At 40.6% G+C, this 22,899-nt stretch overlaps 1 protein-coding gene across 1 annotated transcript in view; it reads left to right on the top strand.

The window, feature by feature from the left end:
- The window catches only part of plcl1 (phospholipase C like 1), an 83,379-nt gene that overhangs the window by 43,151 nt on the left and 17,329 nt on the right, over window positions 1–22,899 (top strand). Inside the window, exons 2-7 of the mRNA XM_072444951.1 lie at window positions 16,042–16,116; window positions 16,193–16,480; window positions 17,241–17,531; window positions 18,876–19,267; window positions 21,191–22,310; window positions 22,408–22,584. Of these exons, the coding sequence (XP_072301052.1) occupies window positions 16,042–16,116; window positions 16,193–16,480; window positions 17,241–17,531; window positions 18,876–19,267; window positions 21,191–22,310; window positions 22,408–22,584 (2,343 nt within the window). The remainder of the gene's footprint in view (window positions 1–16,041; window positions 16,117–16,192; window positions 16,481–17,240; window positions 17,532–18,875; window positions 19,268–21,190; window positions 22,311–22,407; window positions 22,585–22,899) is intronic.

Below are 22,899 nucleotides of genomic sequence, written 5' to 3'. Positions count from 1 at the left end.
ACAAAGCCAATGCTCCTCAGCTGGCACAGACCCACCACACACAGGCTCAAGGAGGAAAGAACGCCCCATCACATTTGCAAAGAAAAAATACTTTTTTTGAGATTAACAACATAGAGTTGATCCCAATTTGCTCTTCTATGGTTGTCATTAAACTCGACACAATTTGGAACAAGATCCTCTTCAGAGCAGGTGTCAATACAGGTGCATTTACATATTATATATATATACAGACACATTTTGACCTTTCCTCAACAGTTTTAGAATGTATTTGATCTATTGTATATCAAAACTAGTACAATACCACATTGTAAAAAAAAAAACACATTTTCTATTGTCATTGTAGAATCAGAATTGGACCAGAACTGTGTATCAAGCCTTTTCCTTGTAGGTTTTACATTTTAGTATCGTGACACACATTGAATAGCAAAAATAATTAGGGAAAAAAAGGTCACACAAATAACTCATCTTGCAACAGTTTTTGCCATCTAAAATGAAATATGTCGGTGTAATCCCTCATTCGTCCAGGAGTGTTCCATAGTAGAAAAAGCTTCAGTTGTAGTCATCTGGACTCAGTTTGAAAAATTATTTTTCAAACTGAGTCCAGATGACTACAACTGAAGCTTTTTCTACTATCTAAAATGAAAACAATGTTGCCCCACTGAAACTGACTATGTTTCAAACACACAATTTTCCTTTTGGCCAAAACTGAATTTAGGTTTACACCAGATACAAAAGTTTGAAATATTCACTCATTTTTCTCATTTTCAGAAAGAAAATGGTACATCTCCCATAATGAATACATTATTTTGCACATTTCGGACCAGTATTGGCTCTGGAGTTTGTCTGTCCTGATGTCACCTCTCATTGTCTGTCGGTCCAGCCTGCGATGACGATCCCTCCTCTGAGTCAGTTTGTTCTTTTCTCTGATTATTCATTTGTATTATTCTCATGTCTCTTAAGGCTCTAAGGACAGAGAATATATTCATGCCCTAAACTACACTTCGAGACGGCTTTATTTGTGACATTATAAAGTTGACTTGACCACGATGGTAGCTGTTGAACTTGTGATCCGGAAAATTTTCCGCACACAATACTTGACATTGTGAGCCTGTGCCGTCATAAATTTGGAGCTGAATACTCAGTATAACCCCCTGACTTGTTAAAATGTTTACATTGTCTATTATTTAGACCTTGCTCTTGTCCCCATAAGTCTCCCCCCTCTCTCTCTGAAAGATCATGCCATTTACTAAACATTTTTCTTTCCGAGGCAAACAGGGCTGCTGCCTCCTCCTGCCCTCTCTCTGTCTTGATATCTTTATCCATATTAAGAATAAATGACCTCTTTCTATTTGTATTAATTGAGCTAGATTTATACTATCTTACAATACTTCTGCTTATGTTTATAGGTAAAGTTGAGTGATTCATTTTTCATTCTACATAAGGCTGCGCACATCAGATGAAGGGTTTGTCCTGAGCTGCTGAAACTGCATGCTGCTAAATATGGACAAAACAAGACACACAACAAGGGTATTTTTATTTGAGTATATTTGAGTAATTTTTTATTTAATTTTTAAACCCAACAAGAATGTGGAATAAATGTCTCATTAAATGTGTTTGTGTAGGTTTAAATCAAATCAAATTTATTTATTTATAAAGCACAATTCATACAAACTGCAATTCAAAGTGCTTTATAGTGTTTAGAACACAATTAAAAAAAATTTAAATATAATTTATTTTATAATTTATTTAATTTTATTTATTTATTTTAATAAAAATAAAAACACAATGCAATTTATAAAAATGTAAAACAATGTACGTCAGAGTAAAATAAAGAATAGAAATAATGTAGTATTTTAAAATATTATAAACCAGGTAAAGTCAGTCATAGGCGCGGCTAAACAAAATAGTTTTTAGCTTGGATTTAAACACAGCCGGGGTGGGGGCCAGTCTCACTACTTTGGGGAGGCTATTCCAGACCTTTGCCCCATAGACCTGGAACGCAGAATCTCCGTGTCTGATCTTGGCTCTGGCACCAGCAGAAGGCCGGTCCCTGAGGCCCTTAGAGTCCAAGATGGTTCATATAGCACACAGAAGTCTGAGATGTATTTTGGTGCTAGGCCATAGGGAGACTTATACACAATTAGAGCTGTTTTAAAGTCTGTTCTCTGAGCCACAGGAGCCAGTGCAGAGACCTGAGAACAGGACTAATGTGATCATACTTCCTGGTTCTAGTCAGGACCCGAGCAGCAGCGTTCTGGATGTACTGCAGGTTTTTAGAGAGAGAGACTGGAGGTGACCGCTAACACTTTCTCTAAGTTTTTGTGGGCCAAAGACGATGATTTCAGTTTTGTCTGGATTCATCTGGAGAAAGTTGTTTTGCATCCACACACTGATCTGTTGAAGTGAATTGACTGGTCCATATTCACCTGCCGTCAGTGAGACATAGATCTGAGTGTCGTCAGCATAATTGTGATAGGACACACCACTGTTTCGCATTAGCTGCCAGCATGTACAGATTGAACAGAAGGGGTCCAAGGATTGACCCTTGGGGCACCCCACAGGTCAATGCCATGCTCTCAGAGACACCAATCTCAACAAAGTATTTCCTGTTTTCGAGGTATGATTTCAACCAATTTAAGGCCATGCCGGTGATGCCCACCCTTTAAGTATAAGACAAATGTGAAAAGACTGAAATATTGTGCTGAAATGTCACAGGGAGGTGAAATCCTTCTCTAGATCATAAACCCAGATCGTTCCCTGTGAGAATTCCCCTACTGAGCACCGAAATCACTGGACTTTGGTGTCTTTTTTCCTCCTCACTTCTGTCTTGGTTCCAGCCCAACTTTCCATCTTGTATTGTTTGTTTATCCCTTGTCTCCACAGCAGTGTGTTTGTGTGTAGATATGAGCCGGCCCACCAGAGGAGCCGGGAGAGGCTTTAAGCTGTTACATAACAAACGTCCTCTTGACTTGGAAGTGTGTCATTGCTTCGGATAAGAGTCTCTAGTGGCCATTGCCTGAAGACTCCTCCGGATACCGTTAATACTCAGATGGAGGGATGGGAACGACTGAGCAGAAGATGGAGATAGAGGAAGTAGAGAAGAAGGGAGCAGGGAAGGACACAGCAAGGGAGCAATAAACAGGAAGACGTGCTGAAAGTCATAATGCGTATAGGGAATTGGACAGGGTCGTGGGGACAAACGCTTGTGGGATTCAAGAGGAAAATAAGGCACATTTCGAGGTGGAATTGCATGATTGTCTAGACACGGAGGGGAAGTTGCTGTCATGTCCGTCTGGGAACATTTGTTATGTCCTTTGTTGCCAGTTTAATTTTCAGGCTTCAGAATACAAAACTTGTATACTAATTTCAGCTCCTCAAGTGCATTGCTTTTCTGTCGGTGTGCATGTAGTAAAAGATAGACACTAAATTATTACACTTTGAAAACAGTTTAACTTTGATCTATCCATGAAGGGTCAATTATAGCCATATCGGACATAGACTTTTGTCAAATCAATATTTAAGTGTCCCAAATAGATTTAATTTTTTTTTTTTTAGATGTATCCTCACAAAAATAAATATATATAGCCTATATGTTTTTATTTAAAAATATGTGTGAGTTGCGTATTGGTCATTTATGCATGTTTTCAATGAGGTTTTGTATTCTGTGTTCTGTATGTTGTTTAAAGTTACACTAAAAGGGCAAGACTAAGATGTAAAAAAATAGAATAAAAGGTTTTACATAAAAAGATAAATAATACATACAACTTTTATTTCACTGCATAGTAAAAAGCAATTGCCCGTGCCTCCCCAGGAAGAAAAGTGAAAATGAAAGAAGGATAGATGGCATAATTGCACTGTGTAATGATTCACTAAACCAGATGGTCTCACACTCTCACAGTGGAGTGACTTGGGCAGACGCCTCTCGTCAGATATCACGATTTCCTCAGAGTTTATCAGATTTCGACTTCCTGACACTCTCCGCTCCGTGACTCAACAACGCTGTAGCAAGACACACGCAAAATGACAAAAATAATATCTTTTTTTTTTCCCCGAGTCAAATTACAGACTTTTCATTATTGCCATTTAACACCAAGCGTGTAAAATTACCTCCTCAAAAGTCTGAAAAGTATGAGTAATACAGTGACGCGGACTATATTCTGAGTAAGAATGAAAAAAAGAAAAATTCAGCATCATTTTAGGTCACATGCAAGCTAATATTAGGACTACTGTTTTAAGGCTTCAAGGTTATGGACTTTACCGTGCTATGTACTATGTAAAGGGTGAACATGTCCTCCCTATGCCACAGGGACCTGGTCACTTTCTTTTGGCTTTTCTATGTCCCAAAAATAGTCATGTGAAGATTGATTTTATGAAGTGCCAGTGCTCTATGTTGGCTTTCATTAGGTTTTTGTTAGGTGTTTGGATAGAAAATATAGCTGGTTAGAAGCAAATATATCCATATACATACCCCACCCAGACTAAACATGTATGCTTAGGGGTGGGCAAGGTTATAAACAATTTTTGTATGTAAAATGAATATGCATAAATATCCCCTTTTACCCTTTTTTAAAAACATTTGAATTACTCTTTACTCTTTCTGTAGCAGTTTTTAGAACCGTAAACAATATTGTCAATATTAGAATGTTTTATATCTTGAAACTTTGCCGCAGATTTGCAATCGTGCTTCTGTCAGTCTACCCCAGACGGTTTCTTACCACCCTCAAGAATGGGGACTGAATGCATCTCATACAATTGTAACGCAACTGAACTGTAGTGAAAATGTTCTCATGCTCGTGCTTTAACAGTGCAGCAACTGGTATGGCAGGTGCAGATTCTGGTCCCTACATTGTTACCAAAACCCAGTGGGCCCAACACTCACACACTTGCTCACTTTCGGTTTAGCTATTTTCAGCCTTAAGGTTATTTTGTTCCAGTGTGTGACATTGGAGTCTGCTGCCGGAGTTCCACTTTATCTGAAAGCAAGATAGAGCATAACAACACCTGCACCGGGGTAACAATAACCTAGCCTTACTGGCAGAGTAGTTAGCACTGGAAGCGTACTGTCCTCCTAATAAAGATTCTGTCATCAGGACCATCTTTGAGGCTGTGTTTGTTTTTCCTAATAAGGCCTGACAAGCCTCGGTTACAAACCTGTTTGGATTGGAATAATCCCTGTGTCGATGGGAGTGTAGGAGATTAATGGAATTGAAAGAGAGCATTGTATTCTCCCATTATCTACATTATAGTGTGTGCAAACTTTATCATTGTGTTAAAATGTGTGTAAGTATCGAGGAAACATTGCCCTGCCCTTCAACTATAACTTTGTAATTCATGAAAGGTAAAATATTTTCAAAAGCAATCCGTCCGTCCATCTGCTAAACTAATGCATCAAATGTATTTCTGCAAGATCAGTCTAATGTTTTAGTTTGTTTTCTTAATTCCATTAGCATTCGTGTTAGTCCATCCATAACGTTGAATCCAAATACACACTTGAGTAATCGCTGTGATGTCATGACCGTACACTGACCAGCATTGGCCTGTCCAGTGCTGTAGGGATTAGTGACTGTGAGACTGTAGGTTTTGTGGTTAATCTACTGTCATTGGGCCAAAGGATCATTAGCCAGAACATTAGATCAGATTTGCTCTTATGTAAGTACCAGGTGCTTGGCCGCTACGATCTGTGTTGACATGAAACACACTGTGGTCAATGGATGGAAAGATTGATGCGCGGACCCGGGGCTATTGACTGTATGTTGGTGTGATAGATTCTGATGTTCCATTGGCTCTTTGAGGTCACAGAGAGTAGTTAGTAATGGTTTCAATGAAGGTCACTGTGCAAAGTTTGTCTTTGTATTTTGGATGTAGCAAAGTGTAATAAAGAGATAATACTCTCATCTAGACGTGAACTTTAATCTTCTAATGCTAGTTTAATGGTAGATGTTCTATACATGGAGCTACAAAACCCTTGTAAAATTAAGGTGAAGTTAAAACATTAGTTAGACCTTTAGACATTAATGCTGTGTTTATATAATTTGTTTTTTAATGTACAGCAATAACTCTGACCTATTTTAAGGTGATTAAGGAGGCTCATGACTAAATCAACTGATCATTTCATTGTGCACCATGTTTTTCTTCGGAGGTCCTCTATTACAAGTACAATGGCCCATTCTCTAGGGCACCATGTTCAATATGAAATAGAATCAAAAGGCTAAGCAAATCACAATTAATTAATCAAGGACAGGAACCAGGAGGACATGGTTCATAATTTATGCTATCAGAACGATATGTTATCTGTAAAGTACATAACTCTTAATACAAACCCTTGTACAACGTTTTCTAGACTATGGCTTGAACTGGGGGTGGACAAAAAAATGTCATTGAGGGCCGTAAAAGGCCACAGATGACGTGACAATGAAATTAATCCTACTTTTTTATTTATTTATTTAAGGACATAGCATTTACATTGGACAAACCAGATGCAATGTTTTAAGTGTATATAGCAGAATATGCTAATTTTCAACACCTGTCCAATTTAGAGTTGCCAATTCTACCTAACACATGCATGTCTTTGGACGGTGGGAGGAGCCGGAGAACCCGGAGAGAACCCACGGTAACACGAGGAGAACATGCAGACTCCACCCAGAGAGATAACCCATGTGATGTTGGTCTGGTCCGGGAATCGAACCCATGATCTCCTTCTTGGGAGGCAAGAGCGCACCCCACATTTGCATTTGACTTAGTCTTGATTAGCCATTAGTGCTTGGAACATTAATTTAAGGTCTGTAAAACATTAAAATGTTAGAGAGCTGTGGTTGTGAGAATTCAATTTTACAGTAAAATTGCCAATTTAGCAGCTTTTTTATCCATTAACTCACTGACTTCTTCAAACATATTTTTTTAAATCTTCAAATCTTTATTGTGTGGGTCAACACCTCTTATCCAGAAAGATGTAACATCATAGTGAATGTATGATGTTCAAGAGGCACAGTTACTGGGGCGTAGGTTGTTGATTTGGTCTAATTACAATTGTGGCCTCTATTGTATGAATTATAATTTCTTGTATAAAACCCCAGCTGGCATAAACACTTGAATCTGTCTAATACAGTCAGCCATTGTTCCCTGTCCATTCATTTGACTGTCACTCTTCTTACGTGTGCTGCTCTTTTCATCTCCCTTTTGCTTCATTCAGTATTGTCTTTTTTCCCCCTGAACACAATTTTAGGTCAATTTTTTGCTCTTTTATTTTGAACCCTTGTTATTGCTTTTGGTCTTGTTTTAAATCGCCTGAATATGTGACTTAATGCAGGGAGTGGATTACAAGAGTGCTTTGACCTACCATTGAAACAACAACATTTAGTTTACGATTGTCCATGTTGATAAGTATGGTAGAAGTTTCAGATTATATATACAGTATAGCACTCTTGCAATCAAAGACATTTTATTAAGGTTTCATTAGTATTTGTATGTATACAATGGGTGTTGGGATTAAGAGATTTAACCTCTCCCCTGGAAAACAACTTAATGTATGGCATGCACATTAATTAAATTAACTTCAATTTATTTTTGTAACGCCCAAAACCACAACAGTAGTTGCCTCAAGGGGCGACAGTGAAAAACAGATTAAACAATGTTCATAGGGATTTGGCAATGTCCCAGCATCCCATGCCCTTAGACAAGCGGGAAGTGGATGAAGACGGAAAAAAAGCAATGAACAGATGGCAAGTTATATGAAATATTGTTTGATAGCATAAGTAGTCAGAAGCAGAGGATAGAGCTCAAGCTGCCATACTTCCCCCAGCATAGTTGCTCCTAGGGCAGTGTAGCTGAGAAACTGCAGGTTTTTATTTATGTTCCTAACTGGCCTGACCATAAGTGATTTAAAGGAGAACGTTTTAAGCCTGGTCTTAAATGAAGAGATTGTGTCGGCTTATTTAACATGGACAGGAGCTGATTCCATAACACAGGATCTTGGTAGCTAAATGCTCTACCTCCTACTGTGCCTTTAGAGACTCTTGGGACCAACAGAAGGCCAGCATTTTGAGAGCGAAGAGCTCTATTTGGATGATATTGTACTGTAGCATCTTTGAGGTAGGATGGGGCCATGTCATTTATGATGATAAACTTAATAAAAAATACATTTTCAGGGAGAGTTATTGAACTAGAAATAAATAATGAAACAGCGTTGCTGGTGGCGGCCTGTATCTGTGGGAGGTGAGTAAATATTGCCGCTGACTATCAATACATGTTAGTGGAGTGAATAGCAAAGTGTTTCAGATCATGCCCCTGTCCTCACCTCATTTCCACTCGGCAAAAGTAATCACAGTTGTGCTACGCCTCCATTTTGTTCATGTTTTTAGTTCAACTTGAGACAATGTTTAACCATGATGTGGCATTTTGCTTCAAAGTCCTTTGATTTGCGTCACTCTCAGGCCGCAGTGCAAATTTAGCACATGGGACCCTGGAAAAAAGGAAAATTCGCACAAAATTTGAAGTGGAGAAAATGCAGATGATAACATTTTGTGGCCGCTGTCTGATTTATCAAGACTACAAGGAAAACTGTGTGAAAACTTTACATGTCTGAAGAGCACTACTGCACACATCGATGTGAAATGTGAGAGGTTTTCAAAAGATTGTGTATGGCTCATTTACAAAATGTAAAATAACATTGTGTTGTTTTGATGGAGGTGGGAGATTATAAAACACACTTTACCTGACACTTTACCTCTACCTTGACCTGCGACTATCGCACATTAAACTGTAGCAAATCACAGAAGCTGCACATAAAACGGATTTTAGGAGTCTGTCTCATGTCATTTTACATTTCTATGTGAAGGCTGTGAGGAGTATTGATGAGGAGCATATTAAACAATGAAATTAGCAAATATCCCAGCATCCCCTGTCCTTAAACCCTCCTTCTGGGAAAGGAAAAACTACAAAACCCTTTGGGAGAAATGAGATACCTCGAGGAGAACCACAGTGAAGGAGAGATCCTCCTCCCACAGATGGACAGGCCGATGCACTTAAATTTGCAGATAGACTGTGGAGCCAGAACCACTCAGGTGGAGAGAGGGTGGTTCATCTAGCAGAGTAAGAGCAGTTCATCTAGAGCAGCGTTCCTCCAAGCGTTGAGGAGCATCCAGGCCTACAGGTCAGCATCAGCAGTGTCTGAAACAGTTAAAAGGAGATAAACCTGTGAACAGCAATGAACAGACTACAGGTGAGGATGGAAGGTGATGGTGATGGATGGTAAACAAGGGGCAACACGCCAACAAAATAGTACATGCTATTGTTATGTAATTCTCGTAAATTAGCTGCTGTCTTAATAAATCTGGGCTAAAGTTTACACTTTGGTCAGAACAATAGTGCAAAACATGGTGTTATGAAGTGTTCATGACTCTAATGGCAGAGGGAAAGAATCTGTTCTTATGGCGAGAGGTTCTTGTCCAAATGGACCGCAGCCTCCTGCAGGAGGAGAGTGGCTCAAATAGTCTGTGAGTTATTTGTTATTTGTTCAGCCAGTTTAAGGTTGTCAGCAGAGTCGGGGGCTGGTGAGCGTCATGAGCCCTGTCTACACAGCGGCAGAGTCGTTTGCAGAGATCTGGAGCAGCTAAGAACACCTTGCCAAATGTTTGTGTCGTGCCTCCGCAGCCTCGCTCGTCCACAAGAAGTCTCACAACAGGGTTTTCTGTTTTTTTTTTTGCAGTGTTTCTTCTGATGGGATGAAAAATGGAGGCTACTATTGAGACCATTTGTATTGCAGTTTCTGTAATACTGTTTCCATTAAGCCATAATACCATTTTCGACCACCCAGTAATGGTGCTTTTAATCATTCTTTGACAGAATATGTACGGAGTGATCTTGAACCATGTTAAACACTGTTGAACTTAGACCACCTAAATCCAAATATTAGTTTGCAACATAATCAAAGGCAACAACCCAAAACACTTCAATGCCATTTGTTGGGAATGCAAGCCATAAACTTCTAGGCCTCTGAATATAGTTTGTTTATTATGCACTTACTTACAACAGTCCCTCTTGTCCCCTTCTTCATCTTTCGGTAAAGCTACTGTTTGCCCAGGTTTAACACTAGACTGAAATGGGCCTTCCTGTAAACAGATTCACTTTTACATAAACAGTTCTGAATTCACAACAATTCCTCCGCTTTATTCGACCATGTTCTTTTTCAATTCAGACCCAGAATATACGACTTAGCTCATTTGCTGGTACCTCTCCTCTTGCCTTCTCCAATAAGGATGCATGTGTTTTACACCCTGCTCAATTGTTCGGCTCTTCCACTCATTCAAATGCATCATGCCCCCAACAAGCTGCTGTGCGAGTGTGAATTGAACTCTGTACTGCCCCAAGGGGGCCTTCCTTAAGCTTCCCGATCACCCTCTTACAAGGAGCTCTGTGTGCACTGCCACTGTTAGTCGTGTTATTTTAGCATTGCTGCCTAAAAGTATTGATTTTCAACCTTTAAAGGTCCTCTGTTAAGCTCCTTCAGCTTTTGTACGACTTCGATAGTAAAGCCCAAAGCCCCTGGCAATTCTCTGCCAAAGACTGCATTTGTTTAATGGCCTGATATGGACTGCTGTAGCCCGACCTCCTGTGGTACAAAGTAACACATAGGGCCTCAAATGCTGGGCAGGGGTCTCCAAATTTTAATTTGCACAACAAAATACAAATGCAATCGGGCTGGGCAATATTACAGCTTATTTCTTTATTTTTCAATTTGATTTGATTTTTTTTTTTTTTTAAGTAAATTATTAAACTGTGGTAAAAAATGTCAAATTGTTTCCTCCAGTTTGAACTAGTCCGTTAGAAATGACTGAAACTCTACTAAATTTGAGTAATTTCTCAGCCTAAGTTGTGACTGTGACTCTTGCTTTAAGGCTTTATGCTGTTTATTCATAGCACATAATTTCACACATTTTCCAGTGTCATTACCGACTGTTGTACCTTTTGCTCTATTGTAATTGTTAAGTCTATTAATGATCGCTTTTTATTGCACCACAGCTGCTACACTTTATTCTGTGGAGTGTCCAGTGAAACGCAGGCTCACATAGCGCCGGGCTCGGGTGTCATGTTGGCAGTGCGGGTAGAGGAAGTGGAGTTGTCAGATTCGAGTGGTTCCCAGTGTGGACCATTTACTCTTTACTCTTTAGTCTTTGGAAATCCATTCAGCTGCAAGTGGCAGGAGCTTTCAAACACATTTCAACAAACCAACCAGCCTCATCCAGTTTGTACATGTTCATGTACAATCATGACATTGGCATTATGTGTTTTCCCAAAACGTTTTAATCACATAAAAAGTAAGAGAGCTATATCAGGTAGATAGATAGAATAGATGGATGGCTCAAGTAGATCAGGTAGAGTCAGCAGATCATGTGTCAGGGAGTTTGAGGAGGTAAGAGATACAGCCCTCTGGACAAAAAAGACTCAGGCATCATAAGGTCCCTCCTCTGTGTCCTGCATCAACGCCAGAGTCCAGTGGGAGCAGGTGAACTCTGGAGACTCCGGAAAACTCTCTACTAAGCCTCACTCGTGAATGTCTGCTGCATTTGGTGTAAAAAGTTTGTAGCATTTCAGAGATTCATAGCTATCTCCATGTTTGCTCCTTGCATTTATTCACAAAAACATAGCTCAAAACACATTAACACACCCAAAAAACATGAGTGGCCTCGTTGGCCTGTAACACCTGCTTGTCTCCATGGAGAGATAAATGCACCTCAGCAGTGAAAAGGGCTATGTGTGGTATGACCATGAGAATTCAATCACTATAGCAACCTAATGGCCTGCTCGTTCAGTAGCATGCTTGCTCAACATGTGCACAACACCTAACGGCATCAAGTTTTTCATTAAAACACTATATTTGTAATTGTATCTCATTATCTTCAATATATACCAACCTCTGGTCCTGGCCATGCACTCTCGCCCTGTCCCACATCACACCAGCAGCCAGCGGAGACAGGACCCTGTATGAGTGCAGTTAAGTGTCAGAGTGTGCCCTGTACAAGGGGTACAATCCATCTACACCAAGGAGCTGAACGGCTGCTTCACCAATTCACCTCTGCTGCGACTGCTTAAGCGATCCGTCCCAATGTCCGCCACGCCCCTCCTTGTCCCAACTTTCTGTTTTATTTTATCGTGGGCCAAGTAGTGCTATAAAGTCCTGTCTTGTGTTGAAAAAACCTCTGCAAAAGTTTGAGAACATTCACCGTGCCAAATTTACATGATAAACAACTAGATGTGGTGCTCCAGCATTTACCGCCTGCAGAAAGGGTGAAAAGGTTGGACAATAAGGCAATGCAAACAACAGAAAGCTGAGACGAGTAACTGTGGGCTCAGCTAAATATGGAAAATAAAATCCTCTTGCGCAGCTACAGATTTCATGGAAAAGCAGACGTCACTCAGACGTCACGCAGACAACTACAATTTTGTGTAGAAAAACCTACACATAGACTGTTTAATTATGGTGTTACAGTTATATATTGTCACAAAACCAAAAAATACTTTATCCATTAGGTTGAGTATTTAGAAGGTTATGAGCACTGAAAAGAAAGAGGCAGTTTTTAAAGAGACTGATCAATTCAGATTGTGACTTCTTTTTGTATTGGCTCAATGTAGTTGTCTGTAAACACATTGAGCAGTAACTTGCTTCCTTAATGATTATGCATTTTTCCTCTGTCAGTCTTCAGTCTATTGGATTAGACAAACTTGTCGGAGAGTTGCAAAAGCCAATATGTCTGATTGATCGGCCGGTAATAACCATTATCTACACTGTAGCTGGATTTCTGCCTTCAAATATGGGCCACTATCATCCCTTTGGTTAAAAAAACACCTCTTAAATCATTGACTATAGAAAATACTTAGTACCTTGCAAACACTATACTCTGCATATTATATTGGTACAACCCTCTTCATTGAAATATTCAGCATATCATATTTTTTTCATTGTAAATCTGTCACAGTCACGGATAGAACAGAAAACTAGTGTCACGAGTTTCCCAAGTCCTGACGCTTTCACATTTGGGTCAAAAGTCAGGTGCCTTACTGCCTCATTGTTTTGGATCATTGGTATGTCACAATTGTTGCTTTCCAGACGCACAGAAAAAACTGCCACGACAAAGGCATTTGTGAGTGGGAGTGAAACGAGCCCATTAGCAAAACAACAGACTTGTATTTTGTTTTTGCCAGATCTATAACACATTCAAGATACAAATTATGAGCAAAGTTGGAGCAATTACACAATTTACTGATTTCTATTTACAGGCTGTCCACAGTTCACAAACAATGCACACAGGCACTAATTGTAATATATGTTATTTATTGTTCATTGTTTTATATTGCACTGAATCACCAAAGCAGGTTCCTATGTTTGTCAATACTGTTCATTGACAATGGCAATAAACCCTTCTGATTCTGATTCTTCTGATTCTGATTCTGATTCTTCTGATTCTGATTCTTCTGATTCTGATTCTGATTCTTCTGATTCTGATTCTTCTGATTCTTCTGATTCTGATTCTGATTCTTCTGATTCTGATTCTTCTGATTCTTCTGATTCTGATTCTGATTCTTCTGATTCTGATTCTTCTGATTCTTCTGATTCTTCTGATTCTTCTGATTCTGATTCTTCTTCTTCTGATTCTTCTGATTCTGATTCTTCTGATTCTTCTGATTCTTCTGATTCTTCTGATTCTTCTGATTCTGATTCTTCTGATTCTGATTCTTCTGATTCTGATTCTTCTTCTTCTGATTCTTCTGATTCTGATTCTTCTGATTCTTCTGATTCTTCTGATTCTGATTCTTCTGATTCTAATTCTTCTGATTCTTCTGATTCTGATTCTTCTGATTCTTCTGATTCTGATTCTTCTGATTCTGATTCTTCTGATTCTTCTGATTCTAATTCTTCTGATTCTTCTGATTCTAATTCTTCTGATTCTGATTCTTCTGATTCTAATTCTTCTGATTCTTCTGATTCTAATTCTTCTGATTCTTCTGATTCTTATTCTGATTCTTCTGATTCTTCTGATTCTTCTGATTCTGATTCTTCTGATTCTGATTCTTCTGATTCTGATTCTTCTGATTCTGATTCTTCTGATTCTGATTCTTCTGATTCTTCTGATTCTTCTGATTCTGATTCTTCTGATTCTTCTGATTCTGATTCTGATTCTTCTGATTCTTCTGATTCTGATTCTTCTGATTCTGATTCTTCTGATTCTGATTCTTCTGATTCTGATTCTGATTCTGATTCTGATTCTGATTCTTCTGATTCTGATTCTGATTCTTCTGATTCTTCTGATTCTGATTCTGATTCTGATTCTGTATTGCAATATTGTCCATGTATTTTTATCTAACATACATTTCCAGTCTTGTCCTAGCCCTCCTTGATGCAGTTTATCAAGCTGCTTTGCTTGAACGGCATATCATTTATAGTTCTGTGACTTATTTTACACCCGGCAAGCTGTGTTTGCACATCACCACATGGAAGATGTACTGGAAAAATCTGTCTCAATTTGCCGACTTTTTTTGTGTGCATTCACAGCAATCTGATAATAAGAGAGTGAATGCTACTACACAGTCTTATGTTGGATACAAAATTGTGGCTGATCATTTGATAGTGGTGTGCATAACCAGCATGGATGTACATTGGATTGCAGTGTATCAAGGGCATATATGACTTTCTGTTCCTGTTAATTTAATGTGTTATGTAGGTGTTTTTTTTCTTATCACATCTTAAGGGCACAATTTACTTTCAAATCTATGCAATATCGTTCTATATGTTTTAGCTGTTATTCCATATGGGCGCACTGCCACTCACATCAACTCAAAAAACACAATAGGTTAATCCAGCAGCCAGATGATCCTGACCAAGATCTTGGCTCAGGTTCTGGAGATGGTCACTTCTCCTAATGTCCATGCTAAAATTCTTTACAGGGACAATTAAATATACAAATACAATAATATTGATTGAGAAACATAGAAACTATATGATTCACATCTAACTTATTTTTGTTGTTTCTTGGGCACTTTTTTGCTATTTCCAAGACTGTTCAAAAATAGATGTAGTCAATATCCCCTTCTTTACTTTTCTATTTCCTGTCAGTAAATGTCTTGTGTTTTTAAAGTCCACCTTAGCGTTTCTGTTTGCTGTTGTTCGACTCAGTGGTGAAGTCTGTGCACTCAGCAGCACCCGTAATTACTGCTGCCATTCACAGCGTTAATTACCAATCACAGACGTACCGCTGTCTGGGCCTCGCTAAAGAACTCGCTGCTCTGAAAGTTAGCATTTACCTGAGAATGTGCAGAGAAGCAGCGTGCCAATCAATCTGTCATTAAGGCTAGAGCCGCAGATGTATTGCATATCAATATGTGTATTTCATGTCAAATTGTCTGCAATTTTTGTCCACATTAGGAGTCATTGTTGAATAAACTGTACAAGAATGTTTGGATGGACTGATGTGATGTGTTAGTCACTGGTGCAAGTGTTGGTTTTGTGCTGTTTCACTGTTGCTTCTTAAAGTGGACAGGACTAAAAGTAAAGTTAATTTGTTTGTCATCATTAATTCATTAATTTGTTTGTCATCATTTACCTTTTTGTTTGCTTTATTAAAACCTTGTGCAAATCCCATTTTAAGGTTAGATGAGAACCTTCAAAAAAAGAAAAGCTGTGGTCCTTAGCTAAGTTAGGATGTGTTGAACAAACCAAAACATTTGTAACAATTTGCCCAAATTTGGAGAAGTCAAACCCATCTCGAGCTCACTTTGAAACCAAATCTGGCGTATTAAAACACAATGTAAATCCTATGAAGATATATTTCCTTTGTACGTTTTCTTTTTGGCAGTGCCCCAACAGTAATAAGGCTGTTCTTTATACTTTTAAGGAAGAAATTAGGAAAAGACTTGAATAACACATTTCTAAGAAAATGGTAAATTGTCACATTGTCACTGTGAAGTCTTTCGACTGAAGTCAACATGCATTATTCATGTTTTCAGCAAGCCTTGATAGCTTCTAAGCACAAAACGCTGTTGTGTTTTCAGGATCCCTCGATGCAAAAGCTTGGTGGAGGCAGAAAGAAGACGGTATCCTTTAGCAGCATGCCCTCTGAGAAGAAGGTAAAAAAAGACCTAACACTTGACCCTGACCAGGTGGACATTTTGACAAAGTACTTTCCCCTCTGTGCGTTCTCAGGTCAGCAGCGCAGCGGACTGCTTGGCCTTCATGCAGGGCGGCTGTGAGCTGAAGAAGATTCGTCCCAACTCAAGGGTCTACTGCCGCTTCTACACCCTGGAGCCGGACCTCACGTGTCTGCGCTGGGAGCCGTCCAAAAAGGACGGCGAGCGGGCCAGACTGGACGTGTCCAGCATCAGAGAGGTCCGAACAGGCAAGAGCACGGAGACCTTCCTCCACAACGGGCCACTGTCCGAGCACCTGGCAGAGGAGGCGGCTTTCTCCATCATACACGGGGATGACTACCAGGTAAGCCAGAGTCAGTTAGAATTCAAATAACTCTTGATACATCTTTTATTTCTTCTCATTTATATCATGTAAATTTAAAACTTACGTTTAATAATCAAGTTGAAGTATTTATTTTACATATAAAGTTGTATACATTACATCACAGGTACGGACATACTGTATGTAGCAGTAGATTTGGTCAGTGAGGAAAGTAACTGTAATTGCTGTAAAATAACAAATATATATATATTTTAAAAAAGCTTTTTTTGAATAGTATTGACCAAAAATATGTAATAATGCTGATATAGTAGATAAACTGCCTGTTTCATGAATGAATTAATTGATGGAAATAAATCTTTTAATATTTCCGAAGCTCATTGAAACGATGCAAGAGAATGTGGGCTGTAATCAAAGCTAAAGGTGATCCTACAAAATATCAGCACGTGCCCTATTTTTTTCCTGTGGCAATTTGTTTTTTGACAGGCAGTGCAGATGTCAATGTCGTATTTTTCAACTTTCAACTAAAATACCACACATTAGAAAGGGAAAGTTGTGTGGTGAAGGTTGTTTTGATATTACATTCAAAAGATTGTATTTTTCTTTCAAAATACAACCCCGACCTGTGATTTTGCTCTGCATCTTTCCATGAAAATCACACTTACATAACAGCTGACATCTCTGCACTGTATTTGTATTTTGGCCTTGTTCATTTTAACATTTTAATCCTTACTCTTGTACTCTTGTCCATCTGCTCTGTAATCTCTTCCCTGTCCCTCTCCAGTCACTGGACCTGGTTGCGCTGTCAGCAGATGTGGCTAACATCTGGGTAACAGGCCTTCGCTACCTATTGGCACACCCTTCAGTCATCGGTGCAGCCGGAGGAGTCGGTGGGGGAGGTGGAGTCCTGCCTGAGGGAAGCTTCTCGGTAGAGGGAAGCCTGGGCAGTAAGTTGCGGAGCGAGTGGTTGGCGATGGAGTTTGCAGCGGTGGATGAAGATGGATACGGCATTGTGTCTGAGGACGTGGCAGTGTCGACCATCTGTAAACTGTGCCCGGGGATCAAAGAGGCAAAGGTATAGGAAGAAATGTTGATGAATACCGTATCATTTCTGAACATAGTGAATGGTGTGGAGGTTGCATGCTCTCTGGGTGTGTCTTTTCAGGTTCTCCCCGTCAAGTTAAAATATGCAAGATAAACAAATTCCCCAGCTGCGCAATACTGAGCAAGGCCCTAGCACAAGAGAAGACGACTTTTCTTCATGAGGGAACTTACTCTCATACTACGATGAAATATAACTTGTGTGTACTATTGGAACTATCGAGTTATTCTTGTAATCAGGAAATCATAGGTTTTAATGTTGGGAAATTATACCCTGCAAGGTATAAATTATATGGCTCTGTAGTTTTACTTTTCTTTAGCAAAAATGTGTTATGTAGCTGATTTTACTGGCAGACTTTGAGTACATCTTTGCATGCCGTACTTTGAGACCAGTAGATTCATGGACTCATTTGAGTGTTCTTCAATAAACTTTCCCAGACATTTTTAATAAGCTTATCAAAGCAATCAAAAACAGTCATGTAACTTTTAAATTTGGAAACATTTATACAACAAAGAGTTGGACCCAGGGCAAACAACCCAAATCAGAGCTTGTCATCACTGGCTGCAGCTCTTGTGTAATTATGTTGAGATCGACAGGTGATCCGCATTCACCACAACAGCATGAGTGGAGCGCTTTCTGCTCATTTGCTTTGGCCATTGTGTTTGAAGAGGCTTAACATTTTAATCTTCAGGCTGAGGTCTGGGGCCTGTGTTCCATTGTCACGTGTCACCTGTTACTTACTTGTACCAAATTTTGGTTATCTGCTTGAACAGACGTTCAGAGGCCCAGAATCACTGTGGAAACTTGAGGAGCTTAGAAGTGTTTTGGCTCAGTCATGTGAGATTGAAACATGAGATTCTGCTGAGATTATAGGATATTCTGGAAAGTTCTATTCAAATTAATATTGTTAATAGTGATGCATGCTTATTTTTTTGTAAAAGTTAAAAGTGCATTATGAAATGTTTTCTAGGCTCAGCCATTTGCCTGTCTCCATGGAGATATTTTTTGTTTTGACTGGAACGTTCCACAGTATGGCAATAAGCTTATCTATCTTGCATTTATTTAATTACAAGTGGTATTATTGCAACAAAAAAAACATGCATTCTTTTGGTGAGTGGGGTCACTTCTCCACAGATGTGGACCTGCTTGTCTCTATGGAGATAGATAAGTGTAATACTGTGGAATATCCCATGCAAAGCTACAACTTCTGCCTGGAGACAAGCAGGTGGTGGACCCTCCAGAGAAGTGATACAGTGCATCTTTAACTTTTTACTTATTCTACTATAATGGTTCATGTGTCTCTTTTCTATTTCACAGGTGCGTCTGCGTTTCAAAGAAATCCAGCGTAGTAAGGAGAAGCTGACATCCCATGTGACACGTGAGGAGTTTGAGGAAGCCTTCTGTGAGCTGTGCACACGCCCCGATGTGTATTTTCTGTTAGTCCAACTGTCCAAGGACCGTGAGTGTTTGGACCCCCAGGATCTGAGGCTGTTCCTGGAGACGGAGCAGGGATTGTCTCTGGCCACCACGGAGGGCTGTTGGGAGCTGCTGAGGCGATACGAACCGTCAGTACAGGGCAGAGAGCGGGGGCTGATGGGAATAGATGGGTTTGCCAGGTATCTGCAGTCTCCAGAGTGTCAGCTACTGGACCCTGAACATCAAGGGGTCTGCCAGGACATGAGCATGCCTCTGTCACACTATTACATCAGGTGAGTGGATAAATTAGTGTTGTGAAACAGTAACAGCCACTATGATCAAATCTAATAATAAGCTATACAAAAGTTATATACAAATGTTGCTTCTTAAGTGTTTTTATGCACACAGACTGCACACGGAGGGACTGCTGTGTTGGAGTGATATTATTTTGGAAGTGAAACCCACATGGGGAGCAGAGCACTGCTGTTTTCTTGTCACACGCTATGAAAGCAGCACTCTATTTGTTCACGTGATTATTAACCATAAAAATTAATCCGCAGCACCGTGGAGGTGCCGCCATCCCTGACTGTCCTCCTGCTATGTGCTGTACATAAATGTCAGTGAAGTCTGCGATACTTCTGTATTTTGCATTTGCACACAGAAGGAGCACGCAGTATGGCCGGCAATTGTGTGTCCTGCAATTGTGTGTCCTGCAATTGTGTGTCCTGCAATTGTGTGTCCTGCAATTGTATGTCCTGAAATTGTATGTCGTGCAATTGTGTGGCCAGCAATTGTATGTCCTGCAATTGTATGTCGTGCAATTGTGTGTCCTGCAATTGTGTGGCCTGCAATTGTGTGGCCTGCAATTGTGTGTCCTGCAATTGTATGTCGTGCAATTGTGTGGCCTGCAATTGTGTGGCCTGCAATTGTGTGGCCTGCAATTGTGTGGCCTGCAATTGTGTGGCCTGCAATTGTGTGGCCTGCAATTGTGTGTCCTGCAATTGTGTGTCCTGCAATTGTGTGTCCTGCAATTGTGTGTCCTGCAATTGTGTGTCCTGCAATTGTGTGGCCTGCAATTGTGTGGCCTTCAATTGTGTGGCCTGCAATCGAAGCAGGTGGTTAGAACATTTTGGTTTTAACCTGCCCCCTATCTCCACCCACTTTGCTGTACTTACCTGTTTTAAAGATAAATCTGACTCTGGGTCATACATGTAGGGTTAGAAATGTCATGTAGCCATTTTCAACAACAAAAACACAGTTTTGCACACAGCAGGCTCCATCACACCAGAGGCGACTGCACATGGACCCTCTTCTCTGGACAAACAATGAACCCATCAGCACTTAGCACTAGGACCCCGTACAAATAACGTAGCCCTGATCATGCTGAGGTCCATCCAAACTTGCATGTCTGTACAGGGCTTGAGAGTGCTTAAACTATGTGACATATTAGTTCTTTGAAAAGACGGGTGTAAACTTGATGATAGGCTTCTTTAGTTTTTACAAAAGGGATTTGATTCTGGTGTTAAATGGTTTCCTATAGCCCAGTTTAAAGGACTAAATGTTACATCTATTTTACATTTTAAAAGATATTCAACAATCTAGTCCTTCAAACTGGGCTTTCACGCAACTCTCCCATGTCCAGTAAAGTCCTTGCAGCGGAGACGGTACGGTCCAATCATGGCATATATGGATCCTGCATGCAGCGCACATCAGCTCAGTCTCTGCCCTGCTCCAATGCAACAGACGAGCGCATCTTTGTATATCTGCCTCGCTATGACCCATCATCATGCTTCAAAGCCTCCATTGAGTTGACTTTGCCAAATAAAAGAAAATCACACCCTGATTCCCTAGCTCTGGATATTGTTTAAAAAAAGAAAAGAAAAATGTCCCACTTCCCCACCTCTCACATACATTTTTTTTTTAAAGAAAAATGTGCTAAATAAAGAACAAACGTCAATAAGCAATGTACTTGAACAATTCAAACATTTTATTTTTGTACATGATTGCACTCATGTATGACATTACATTATGAATAGATGAGTTGCGCAGTAGTGGCAAATGCTTTGCACTCACTGAATAATAAGAAACATTATGCACATTTTCCGGCAGTAAATCATGTGCAACAAAAAGCACATACTGTTTTTTTAATTTCTACTCTCATTTTAGCACATGGATTGCTAAACCTGGCCATTCTCATGTCTGTCTTGTTTTCTCAGTACATCGTACCGCTCCTACTTGCTGGATGACCAGGTCCATGGCAGGGCTGACCTAGGCGGACTTATAAAGGCCTTGCAGGCTGGTTGTCGTTGCCTGGAGCTAGGGATCACTGACGGCCCAGAAGGAGAGCCTCTTCTGGGGGTCGACCATGGGCCAGACATCTCTCGGCATCATCACCATCACCACCATCACCACCATGTCCCGGTCACTATTCGCTCTGCCCTGGAGGTGGTCAACAAATATGCCTTTCTGACGTCTCAGTACCCACTGTTTATTTATCTGTGCCATCGCTGTTCGCCGTCCCAGCAGGTGGTCATGGCGCACCACCTTAAAAAAGTGTTTGGGACTCGCCTGTATAGCCCAGAGGCCCTCCCTGTCACTCTGGGAGGACGGCCCACCACTTTGCCCTCTCCTGAACAACTGAAGGGACGTATTCTTATAATAGGAAAGAAGCTGCCGTCAGAACAGGAGGACTCCGATGGAGAAGTGTCTGAGGAGGATGAGGAGATCGGAGGAGGCGGGCCTTTAGCCGGACGCAGAATGACCATCCCCGGTGAGGAGGAGTTGGGCGTTGTCCTGGTAGTGCCTCCACCCTCTCAGCCACGAAAACTGCGGCTCCACAAAGAGTTGTCAAACCTGATGAGTATCGTTCGGACAGGCAGTCGCAGCTTCTATGCTCAAAGAGCCACTTTTAAACTTGCACAGCAGCAGTCACCTCCCAGCAGCCCCTGCTCCCCCGGAACACCACTGCCCTCTGAGCCGCCGTACTGGACTCTGTGTTCTCTAGGTGAAGGAGAGGCCGGGCGTCTGAGCAGCGAGAGCCCAGAGGACCTAGTCATGTTCACTAAACGCACCCTGACCAGAGTGCGCCCCAGCTCGGTGAGGCTGGACTCTAGTAACCCAAACCCCCAGGGCTACTGGAAGGGCGGGGTGCAGCTCGTGGCCTTGAACCAACAGACTCCCGGTGCCATGCTGGACCTTCACCGTGGACGCTTCTCTCAGAACGGTGGCTGTGGATTTGTCCTCAGACCTGCTGTTATGAGAGATGAAGTGTCGTACTTCAGTGCCCACACACATGGCTGTGTTCCTGGTGTGCCACCACAGACGCTCCGTATTAAGGTTCAGATCTGATCTCAATTTTCAAAAATATGATAGATTTCCCATATGTTCTAGCTTTGCATTTTAATTGATTCATGTGTGACATTCTGCTGTACAGGTTATTAGTGCCCATAACCTGCCCAAGCCCCAGGGGTCAGGCGCTAAGGGTGAGGTCATAGACCCATATGTGGTCCTGGAGCTGCATGGTGTCCCTGCAGACTGTGCCGAACAAAGGACACGCACCGCTGCTCAAAACCAAGACGACCCACTGTTTGATGAGACCTTTGAGTTTCAGGTGAGGAAGGACTGCATGTTTTCTATGAATGTTTTAAGTTTGAATCTTGAAAATAATCTTATGATCACCTAGGATACAGCTTTCCATGATGGTTACAAAATACAGCGTTTTTGCAGCAATAAGAAATAAGCATTTTGGATTTTGGCTTAGTTGTTACATTCTGTACTAATTGAGTCTGTGTGGGTATTATGATTATGCATTTACAGCAAATACATGCATCAATGCAAGAGATTGGTAAAAGCTTTTACATAACTGCATGACAGCTTCACAATATAATCCTGTTTACCAGATGGAACATATTTTAATTCTCAAAAA

This window comes from Eucyclogobius newberryi, unplaced genomic scaffold, assembly GCF_026437365.1.
Source record: "Eucyclogobius newberryi isolate DKJ021-1_F unplaced genomic scaffold, fEucNew1.0.hap1 SCAF_14, whole genome shotgun sequence".
Lineage (NCBI taxonomy): Eukaryota > Metazoa > Chordata > Actinopteri > Gobiiformes > Gobiidae > Eucyclogobius > Eucyclogobius newberryi.
This window is presented reverse-complemented; position numbering and strand designations above follow the sequence as displayed.